Source organism: Medicago truncatula, chromosome 2, assembly GCF_003473485.1.
Source record: "Medicago truncatula cultivar Jemalong A17 chromosome 2, MtrunA17r5.0-ANR, whole genome shotgun sequence".
NCBI classification, from domain to species: domain Eukaryota; kingdom Viridiplantae; phylum Streptophyta; class Magnoliopsida; order Fabales; family Fabaceae; genus Medicago; species Medicago truncatula.
In genome coordinates, this window is record NC_053043.1 from 40,542,740 (window position 1) to 40,553,744 (window position 11,005).

The 11,005-nt window shown below is 30.8% G+C and overlaps 1 protein-coding gene across 1 annotated transcript; it reads right to left on the bottom strand.

Moving 5' to 3' along the window:
- Positions 1-7,283: 7,283 nt before the first annotated feature.
- Positions 7,284-11,005, bottom strand: LOC11405529 (probable terpene synthase 2). Its single transcript, XM_003596509.3, has 7 exons — positions 10,848-11,005; positions 10,069-10,354; positions 9,601-9,976; positions 8,688-8,906; positions 8,173-8,317; positions 7,832-8,077; positions 7,284-7,739 (listed from the first exon to the last, which is right to left on the bottom strand). Exons 1-7 carry the CDS (start codon positions 10,953-10,955, stop codon positions 7,434-7,436), a joined length of 1,686 nt encoding a protein of 561 aa, XP_003596557.1. The 5' UTR covers positions 10,956-11,005; the 3' UTR covers positions 7,284-7,433.

Here is an 11,005-nt window from a genome sequence, read left to right on the forward strand (position 1 = left end):
CACCGGAAGATTTTTGACATAAGTTTTGGTGACAATGTGTCACACAGCTACAAACTGAGCCCCCCCACCTACCCCATCAGTAATGACCACGTCCTGCATGAAAGTGGCAATCAGATCTATCAACAACCAGCTAACATTGTTAAACTCATGTTACCCAATAAGGTTTACCAAGTTAGAGAGTTGGAGGCAAAACATGACAATTTGGTGACAACTTTGTCACCTCCACCATTCAAGGAGCTCAAGGGTGCCAATTCTTCCATGCAAATTCAATTGATCATCACAATGACGATACCTTCACTAGTTCAGTTAAATCCTAGCTATGCAACATATATTTTTTAGCCTAGTACTTTTGCAGTGGGGTTACCCTTGGGAACAACCAATGGTGAATAATACGAATAATCAGGATAATCATCGATTCGGATAGGTACATATTACAAGGTGGTCACCTAAAGTAGTAGGACAAGTTGTACAATTTGTAATTTGCATTGAAAACATGCTCAACCACGTTAGATGCATGGTGTACGAACACAAGTTGTATTTTACATCTCATAATTGTTAGGGAAACAATTGATTAGGGTTTGTGAATTTGTGTAACTTGACAAGTAGGAAACAGTTAGAGAATAAGAAAGACAGAATGAGGGATTAAGAGATTAAGACAGGGGGACTTCTACGGTGAAGTCAGACTTTTTTGAAAAAGTTATTTTATTTGGTCAATAGTATAATTGCCGTTATCATGTCAGCTAGTGTCATGTTGGTGGATCACTTTAAAACTAAGCTTTATCTTATTACAAATCAGTCCTCATACAAAATATAAGGGGAATTTCAATTTTAGTGCACCAGTCCTCATACAAAATATAAGGGGAATTTCAATTTTAGTGCACAAATGAGAATCTATGTTTAATTTTGATTTAATCAGGGACACAATTGCAATAAGTAAAGATATAACGACACATCTTATGGGCAAATGTGCAATACACCATATAATGACGTGACATGAATTAAATACACAAATATTCAATAATTGGTCATTTAACTTTACCAAAAAAGTCATTTTCATGACTTCACCATAGAATTTTCCTTAAGGGGAGAAACTATGAAAGTAAATGCATTAGCTATTATTCAATGAGGAATCAGAATATATAGAATATATACACAAGTGTTCCTCTTATCGCTTGCACACCAAGTAACAACTATAGATGTAACAAACTTAGCAAAAAACAAGAGAAATGATATTTGTACAACCACTTTATGATAATTTTTTGACAACATTCTCTCACATACTCATATTATACTCTTATTCTCTCTGTTACTTTTTCTCTCTCCATTGTTTTTGACCAATAAAAAGAGAGAGAAAAGAGGTTGTCAGAAAAATTGTTTCAAATAGATGTTCAAATATCACTACTCAAAAAACAATGAAATAGTTAGTTACTTATGTTACAAGGTAAGTAACCCTAACAAAACTAAACAATCGAGAGAGTTTGAATTACAAATTAACAATAATAACAACGTTTAAATTTTAAACATTCAAAAAAAATTAAATATACAATTTTTCATCATTTCCTAAAAAAACATTTTAATTTTAATTTCTTTAACAAGTGTTTTAAGGACACTTTTTAACATGTTTCTTATATTTTAAATAAAGGGTCCTGCTAACCGATGCCCCCGGGCACTGGTTAAGCATACCATAAAAGGGAATTATTACCATAAAAGAAAACTGTTTTTGACTTTATTATAAATTAATTACACAATTTCAATGCATTAACTACTATATAATCTTCTTTTTCATATCCTTAACATGTGCCCCGGGGCACCGGTTAGCATTTCCCTTAAATATTTTAGTGGAAAACTTCACTCAACTAACTACATTAAAAATGTTTTGAATCAAATGAATTATAATTAATAAACTTCACTTAACTAACTGCATTGAAAATGTTTTTGAATCAAATGAATAATAATAAATAAAATTCACTCAACAACTTTGATGCATGTACATCTCTTATTTTAACTAAATAATAATGAATAGAAATTTATTATTATTTTATTAATAGTAATCTCGGGGATAGGATTCAAATCTCATCTGAGCATTTATAAAAATGACTAAAAGCACAACCATTATTAATAATGATTTCACCTCATCCATCTAAAATTAAATAAATAAAGTTTAACTGCTTTTAAAAAAAAAATATTACATAAAACTTCTCAAAAATATTACATATTATTTTTATTTATAATCTATATTTTTAGATGTTAAAGTATGGACGAAATATATGGACCATTTTTCATATAGATTGAAGAATGGATGGAGTATAAAATCAGAAACTTATTCGTGTAAACAATCACACATTATTTTTTAAAATGTTAAATATATTACCCGTCCAAAAAAAATGAGTAGAGTTATTCATGCTAAATTGACATCAATCAAAATTATTAATTTATATTTTACTACTTATGTTATAAAATAGTGGAAGACAAGTAAATAATTTTGATTTGTTTCAACATAGAATGAATAACTATCCATCTTTTTATGAGGACTATAAACACTTTTTGTTGACGGGTAATAAGAAATGAGCTTTTTATGAAGACTATATTCATCGTTGGGTTGGTCTATCTACGACCGCTCCGTTCTCCCCATCAGACCATTTTACTCAGTTCAAATTGGGTGGTGGGGGACCTCATATGCGGCAATCTCGGTTGAATGTCATCTGATTTGCTACTGTGTGAGAATTGTGGAAAGAAATAAATAACAAGATTTTTAAAAGTAAAGAGTGCTCGATCTTGCAGTTGGTGGACAAAATTAAGCTACTGTCCTTCTCATGGTTGAAGATGAAACTTCATTTATCTCTCAACTACCATGGTTGGTGGCTGAATCCACTCGCAATGTTGGGCTATGGCTAGTTGTTATTTCTGTTGTCTGTTTTTTGTTGATTTTCTTTTACCTGGTTGTAAATATTGCTCATACTTTTCATGTTTTCCTTGACACATCTTGTGCTAGGAAAAACATTTTGATTTGGTAATATATTCCATTTTAGCCTCTTTAAAAAAAAAGAATTGAGCTTTTTAAAAATAATTTTATTAAGAAATTTAAAATAATTTATATTATTAATTGTATTCATTTGAATGAGTTTTTAAAGTATATAGATGATAAGATTGATTGTTCTCGTGAGTTTATTTCAGTTGGTATAGACAATGCATAATATATACAAAGTTTGAGATTCAAACTCCGACCAGCACCAAAAGAAGATGATAAGATTGATTTACCTAGTTGATACACAAATCAAACAACATATAAAGATAAAAGATAGAGATAAAAAAAAATAGTTTACCCCGCTCACTTTATTAGGTGTTTACCCCCTCACTATTCTCTCTATTAAGTGTTTTTTTTTTTTTTTTTTTTCCCATAGCCTCTATTGAGATGCTGATAAGGCTCCAACAAAGCACATCCGATTTGGTCCAAATAAACCAGACAGAAACAGATGGTTGTGGGTCCCTTTATTTACAAGAGGTAGCTGTGCATGACTGCATGGTCCTTTTGAAGCCTACATCAGGATATGTTATGACTTATAAGGCTTGCATTAAAAAAGGCCAAGACTTGCATTTACTCTCATGAAAGGTATAGTTAATGATGAGAAGAGATGGGAGCTGCAACTAGAGAACGCGCAATGATTAATGAGATTCTCTGTTTTTTTTCTTCAAGATAATGATATTACAACCTCTCCTCTCATGTTTTAAAACATACCCAATCCTTTAAAAATGTTAAATTACACGTTTTGATCTAAATCTATATGTTAAGCAACCTTTTATTAACATAATTTCTTGTCCAATTATCTTTAAGTTATCTTTGCCATCAAAAGAGTAGTACAATCTCTTGCTCTTGATTATGGGTCCTAGCTTCGGTTTATATAGGGAGGATAACTAGATATTCATGTGGTCCCATGATAGTGTTGGCAAGCTTGACATTGTGATATCTATTACCATGTGGAGTATTTGGTGTGCTGGAAATGGAAAGATTTTTTATGATATAAACACACCTTTGATGGCTTCTTCAAAGATCAATGTTATTATGACTCGTGATGTTATTCAAGCTTTCAAGAGTATGCATATGGAGATTACTGGTATTCAACCTCAGTTTATTTCTTGGAATAGAGGTCATTATGGCTCATATATTTTTAATGTGGATGGTAGTGCTCAAACTCATGGTTGTCAAACTCGTGAGTCTATATGAGTTTATAAGTCTAGAAGTAAAAAATGAGTAGATTTATAGATAGAATCGTTTTTATGGTAGACTCAGTAGACTTAAATAGACTTATATGTAGAGTCGCGAGTCTAGGACGAGTTTACTGAGTCCGTGAACATTTTTGTAAAGCAATTTAAGAAAATTCCAAAATACAGCCCAAATTCCAAATCAAACAAAAAATGTCAATAGAAAAAAACCTAGAATCTTATAAACATAGAAATGAAAAGTTTCTTCATTTGAAGATATTAATTCTCATGATGAGTAGATAGCTGAAGATGCTAATGAAGAGAATGTTGTGCAAATGCAAAATCATGACAATGTCGAGCAAGCTGATGTTAATGTTAACAATGTTTTTGGAGCTGATGTTGTTAGTAATGTTGTGGAAAGTGGTGACTATGTTGATTTAGATGGAAGCTCAAGGAATCCAAGTTCAATTAATGATGATGGTGTTTTATCCGGGGGCAGAATTTGATGATGATGATGATGCTGACGATGATGGTTATGATGTTGGCGAAGATGATGGTGGTGGTGATTTCGATTATAGATAAGATTTCATTGGAGTTTTGTATGTTTGAAGACATTATCATATATGTTTTATATTTTTTTTTCTTTATGTAGTAGCCATTTCTGAAGGAAATAAGACATTATCTACTTATTTTTGCTATGTTACTAGATTTATTACGGAGATTTTTTGTTAACAAGTTGGTTTTGGAGTTTGAATGTTTAGATTAATTGGTATTTTGTTATATATATATATATATATATATGTCATTTATATAATGTCACAGGATTTTAACGTCATTTTTAATTTTTCATAAATTCGTACGAGTTTACAAGTAGAGTCTATGAATTGAGTCTACGGACCCTTTTCGGGTCCATGTAGACTCGCGAGTCTGACAACCTTGCTCAAACCAACTCACGGATGACAGAATTTGATTGCATAATTAAAGACTTTCATGAACAATTCATGCATGGTTTCCAAGGTAATATTGGCTACATGAATATTTTTCACGTCGAAATCTTGACATTAATGCATGGGATTCAAATTTGTTATTAGGAGAAAGGTCTCAGAGACATTATTGTTATACGAATTACATGCATACTATTCATCTGGTGTGACGTGCTGATGTTTCCCCTCACCGCTATGGGAATGAGATAGCTATTATCAGAAAGTACATGGCTAAGAATTGGAATTTTCAATTATGTCACAATCCGAGTCGTTTTAAAGTGAGTTAATTAAGTAAAATATATATTCTTTTTAAATATTCACAATTTTGTTTTTAGTTTTTACAAAAAAAAAAAAAACATAAATTTTAGTTTCTGCAATATTTTCAGTCAGCATTTTCCAAATAATAAAGTAGTAAATTATAGTCTCTAAATAGATTGTTGTTTTTGACTCGTATGAACTAAACTTATAAGTAAAAACAGTAAATTGGGAGAAGTTTGTAAGATTCATTGGTTGCTGATAAATTTGAAAGGGTTAAAAGAAAGTTTTGACGACAATTAAGATTCTTTGAATCATCTCCATGTCTTTGTTGGATTGGCACATGTTCCTAAACCAAATACTATTTCAGTTTTATACTCACACCGTTTAACAATGTACCTATTTTAGTTATAGTTCCATATCTCCCTATATAAAAGGTTACTCCTCTATTGCTGGCAGGGACTTATATATTATCACGAGTATGTGTGAACGTTAAACCTAGTCATGCATGAGGAATTCTTAATCTCTCAACAAACGTCTCTAATAAATTATATACAATGATTCTGGTCAGAAAGGTAAACTTAATCAAAGATTTCTAACCTAGAATTGATTCACGATGAAAGGAATTGAAAAGCAATAAGAACGATATATATATAAAATAAGCATAATTCAAATAGTATTGTTAAAGTAAATTATTGTGCACTTGTAGAGAAATTCAACAAATAATAAAGGTTCATACTCTAATCTAAAGTGTTGAGTTACTATTAGTTTAGTTACTATTAGTAACTGAATACATCACTAAAGAGAAAATAAAAAGTAACATCACAGGAACAAGTGGAAAAGGGTTGAAAAATACTCTTTTTATTGCTCCGAATGCACTTCTTTTTCTATGAACCATCATGTTTATGAAAAATACTCTCAGCTGCTTCATGTGATTTCCACACGTGGGGTGTATGACCAGAAGCTTTTTTTGCTTGTTTTCTTCATTCTTCATGCATTCCTCCTAGATATGAACTTGGGACACAATTTCCCCAAGTTGGTTTTCTCGATTCTCTAGCTTCCATAACTTTCATGTGATGTCTTGTTTTTTCTGAATTATATGATTTGGCAAAACCGGATTGCAAAAACCAGTGGATCCAAAACAGGGAACAAAACCGGATTGCAAAAGAAATACTTCATCCGGTCCTATTTATAAGAAAATTTGACTTTTTTAGTTCATTGCATAAATAATGTATTTGGTTTATATTTTAGACAAGATACATTGATTACACAATGAATCTAAAAAATCAACTTTTTCTTATAAATAGGACCAGAGGGAGTAGATGTGTAAACATCCCCAATCATCTAAACAAAACTAGTCAAGTTCAAACTGTAGCATTACAAATTGAGTTACCGATACAATAATAAAACCATTCACAGTTAAATCAAATGCAATAGTACAAAGGTAATTTATATTTCAAATTGTGGCATTATAGTTTGAAGGCTTAAATATGTATTTCATCCTTGTAATTAGGGGTCATTTAAAAATTGGTCCCTATAATCGCAAATCCTGACAATTTACCCTTGCATTGTTTAATAATTTAAATTTCGTCTCTCTCCCCACTTAATCACTGCCACATCACTAATTTGATGACGTGACAATCACTGTCACACATGAAATTCCAATTTTACCTCGGGATTTCCAATTCTTTCCTCTTAAGGACAAAATTGAAATTTCATGTGTGCCAGTGATTGCCACGTCATCAAATTAGTGACGTGGCAGTGATTAAGTTGGTCAAAGGACGAAATTTTAAATGATTAATGATTGCAAGACTAGTTTGCAAGGATTAACGAATATAGGGACCAATTTTTAAACAACCCCTAATTGCAAGGATGAAATACATGTTTAAGCCTAGTTTGAATTATCAATACAACAATAAAAACGATTCACGATCAAGGAAAAACAGAAGGATTAAAATGTAAAATAGCCACTTATTATAACTGATCTTGCTTCTTCTACTCACTTAGCTCGATGCTTATAGGATCCACAAGTAGTGCAACAATGTAATCTTTTAGCAGTTCTGGTTTTGTGTATTTATCCTCAAAGTTTTCGTATGCAAACTCAGTCACTCGCGCCACATTCATAATAAATTCAAGCACTGGTCTTGGGATGTTGTCTAACTTGAGACACTCTTCATTCATGACCTTCCAATAATTCTCGATTTCCTTGCGAATGAAGTTATAAGCCTCTTCTCCTGACATGTCATATTGCTTCATGCAACATTCCACTGCAGAAGCAACATGCACTCTTTCTTGCTCAAACTATAAATAAAGCAAATACAAAAACATGTATACTTCAGTTTTGTAAGATACTTTCGATGTACTTTCATATGCAGATACAAAATATGCAGTACCTTATGTGAGGATATGTCATCCGCGAGTCTACCATGAGCCGATATAGCATCGATGATTGTTGGATAGTTGAAAATCCAATCGAGAATCTCGTCGTTTGAAAATTCTCCAAGTCCAATAAAAGATAATATTTGAAGCGGGTATGAAGAAGATATAGATCCATTAGCCTTGTATTCATCATATGTTGGAATATATCCTTCACTGCACCATTTTGATTCAACAAAGTAGGATCGTGCCAATTTGTAAAACTGTAAATTAATGAAAATATTGATCAACTAATTCACTGATAGAGCAAAATTAAGCACAATTGGTAATTTTGAAGTATATGAATTTTTAAGCCTACATTTTGTTTGACATATTGTATAAACACCAAACTTGATGTTCCATTCTCAACAATTGTTGTTTCAATTTCATCACACAGTTCAACAATTGAATTAAACACCACTTTCATACTCTCTGGAAGGGATTGAATGACATTAATATCCCACCTGAAATTCAGAAAAACAAGATAATATTATAAATGAGCCAAATACATAGAAAATAAAAACAAGATTCTAATTAAGTTCAAAAGTCGTACTCCCTCCATCTCAAATTATAAGTCGTTTTGATAATTTCATAGAAATAAAATCAATGTTGTATATAGAAAAGGAAATTATAATTAACTTTATAAACTTATACTTCATTAATGGTACATGGAAGATAAATTCAAAAAATTGAAAGAAGAGAGTATTAAATAGTAAGGGTATAATATGAAGAAAAAAATCACTAATATGTTTTATTGTTATTATAAAATGACTTATAAGGTCATTCAAAAAAAATAAAACAACTTAGTCAATATCTTTTTGGACTTGAATCAACCTTTGCATTGCTTCTGTGAAAAGTTCAAGTTCTTCAACCGTGCCATAGGCATCATAAGTATCATCTAAAAGAGAAACACATGTTACCAATTTTCCCACCATCTTTCTAGCTGTGCTATATTTAGGCTCATAAGACATAGCCAATGGCCAAAAGTAAGCCTCAGCCACTCTATCCCTTGCGTATGGGACGTTTGTTGCAAATTCTGAGTCTTTCCACCACCTACAATATAAATACAACTAATTAATATCATATATATTAGGAAAAATTACGTTTATAGTCTATTAACTTTTTAAAATTAAAATTTAAAATTAGGTGCCATTTTGAAATTTATAGGAGCCATTTTGAAAATTTAAAAATATGGGGACCAATTTGTGAAATTTTTAAAAAAATATGACCCAATTTAATATTCACATTGTCTAGAGTAAGAATTGAATTTCATATTTTTAACTTTTAGATGTCATTTAAAATTCTCTAAATTTGACATAGAAAAATTTGAATTCACTTAAAAAATTATATCACCTCAACAATTTTTAACCAAATACATTTTAAGGATTTAATTTATATACACTATCTGTGTAATATTTTTTAGATTAACTTTCAATTATAACCGATCAAATCATTGAAAATATTTGACTAATTATAATTATTTCTAAAGTCGTATATATTAATGGTTATGTTGACAATGTCAAATGTTTACAATGACACTCTGTATCAAAATTCAAATATATATATATGATTTTGCTAGAAGACACATTTTATGAAGGTGTCTTTTAGCAAAGTTATAAATAAAAAGTGGAAATCACACCTTGAGGTGTGGGTTGCTAAAAGACACCTTCATGGATGGCTTCTAGCAAAACCCATATATATATATATATATATATATATACTATTCTCAAATCTTTTTGATACTTACTTGGTGATGCTGCCGATTTCATTTTGATGCATTTTCTGCACCGTGTTGAAATCTAATTTGGCAAAGTTTAGAAGAACTTTACTATGTGAAGGTTCTTCACCATAGGAAGAAATATAACACCTTGTCTCTAACCTAGGAACTCCCTTGTGAAGAGGTGTCCTTAAGCATTGGCATAGTTGTTTAGCAAGAAAAGGACTCAATTCATTGGTGATAAGGGAATTAAGGTGAGAGTATGTGAAATCAAGTGCTTCATCTAATATATCTTCATCATGAATCCTTAATTGTGCAGCCTCGTACAAACTCCACATTCCTTGTACATCTTTGGAAATATTTTCATTCAAGCTTCCTTTATTGTTTTTGAATTTTTCAAATATCTCTGTCAACATTCACCCACATTATTAGCCTTGTGAGATTTTATCGTAATATTATTATTAATGGCTCTAAATATGCGTAAAAATTTCTACTTACCATCTGATGAAATGTGATATCCTTTTTTCCTAAGCAAACGAAATTCTAATGCAAGGAAGTGAAGGGAACCTTCTTTTGTGGTTATTTCCTTATTCTTAGTTAAATTCTTGTGGATTTGCTCTAATGCTTCATCAATTTCACGTTCAAAATGATAAGATATTCCCAAACGTTGCAATGAGTCAATGAAGTTTAACTTTTGTGAAATATCATTGCTTGAAGATTGAAAAATCTTCCTCACTTCCTCCTTTTGCATTTGCACTTGTGTCTTCATATTGTCATTGATTTCCTGCATTTAATAATAGTCACAAGGAATGGAACATTTCCAAGCAGACAATGCTCTTTTCATCTCAAAATAATAGTTTGTTCACGTTTTTAAAAAAAATTATTAATTATGTTGATTTCGATGAGAAAATTAGTATTATTTACTAAAATATTTTCATTAATTCTAGTTATTGAAATAGTTTAGTTGGATGAAATTCAATAAATAAAGGCATAATACTGGGAAAAATTAAATGTTGCATTGATATTCTAAAGTGACAATTATTTTGAGATAGAAAAAAAATACTAAAGAGACAATTATTTTGAGATGGAGGGAGTAATAGTGACAGAGAATGGAATATTTATAGAACATTTAAATTTCTAAATACTATAAGAACAGTATTTTATATATATGACAAATATATATCGTTATAAGTTATAACCTTCTAAAAAAATAATATATCATATCTATAAAAAGCTATAAGAACATTATTGTATGTGAAATTAATAAAATTTAGTACCATTGGTTGAGAATCATATTGAAGGAATACATCCCCCCAAATGCTAGGACTAAAATCTACAATTGGTCGCTTGATATCAACTGGTGCGGGAGCTGCAAGAGACTCCATTCTGTGATAATTTAGCTGATGATGGTAAGAGCCAAAGAGAGTGTTTTCTA

Bases quoted from the DNA above. Each gene is read 5' to 3' on its own strand.
- LOC11405529 (XM_003596509.3), bottom strand. From the start codon at position 10,955: ATGGAGTCTCTTGCAGCTCCCGCACCAGTTGATATCAAGCGACCAATT. The intron at 8,318-8,687 runs GTTGATTCAAGT...TCTGAATTTCAG, and splicing joins TTCACAGAAGCAATGCAAAG to GTGGGATATTAATGTCATTC. The intron at 7,740-7,831 runs GTACTGCATATT...CTTTATTTATAG, and splicing joins ATGACATATCCTCACATAAG to TTTGAGCAAGAAAGAGTGCA.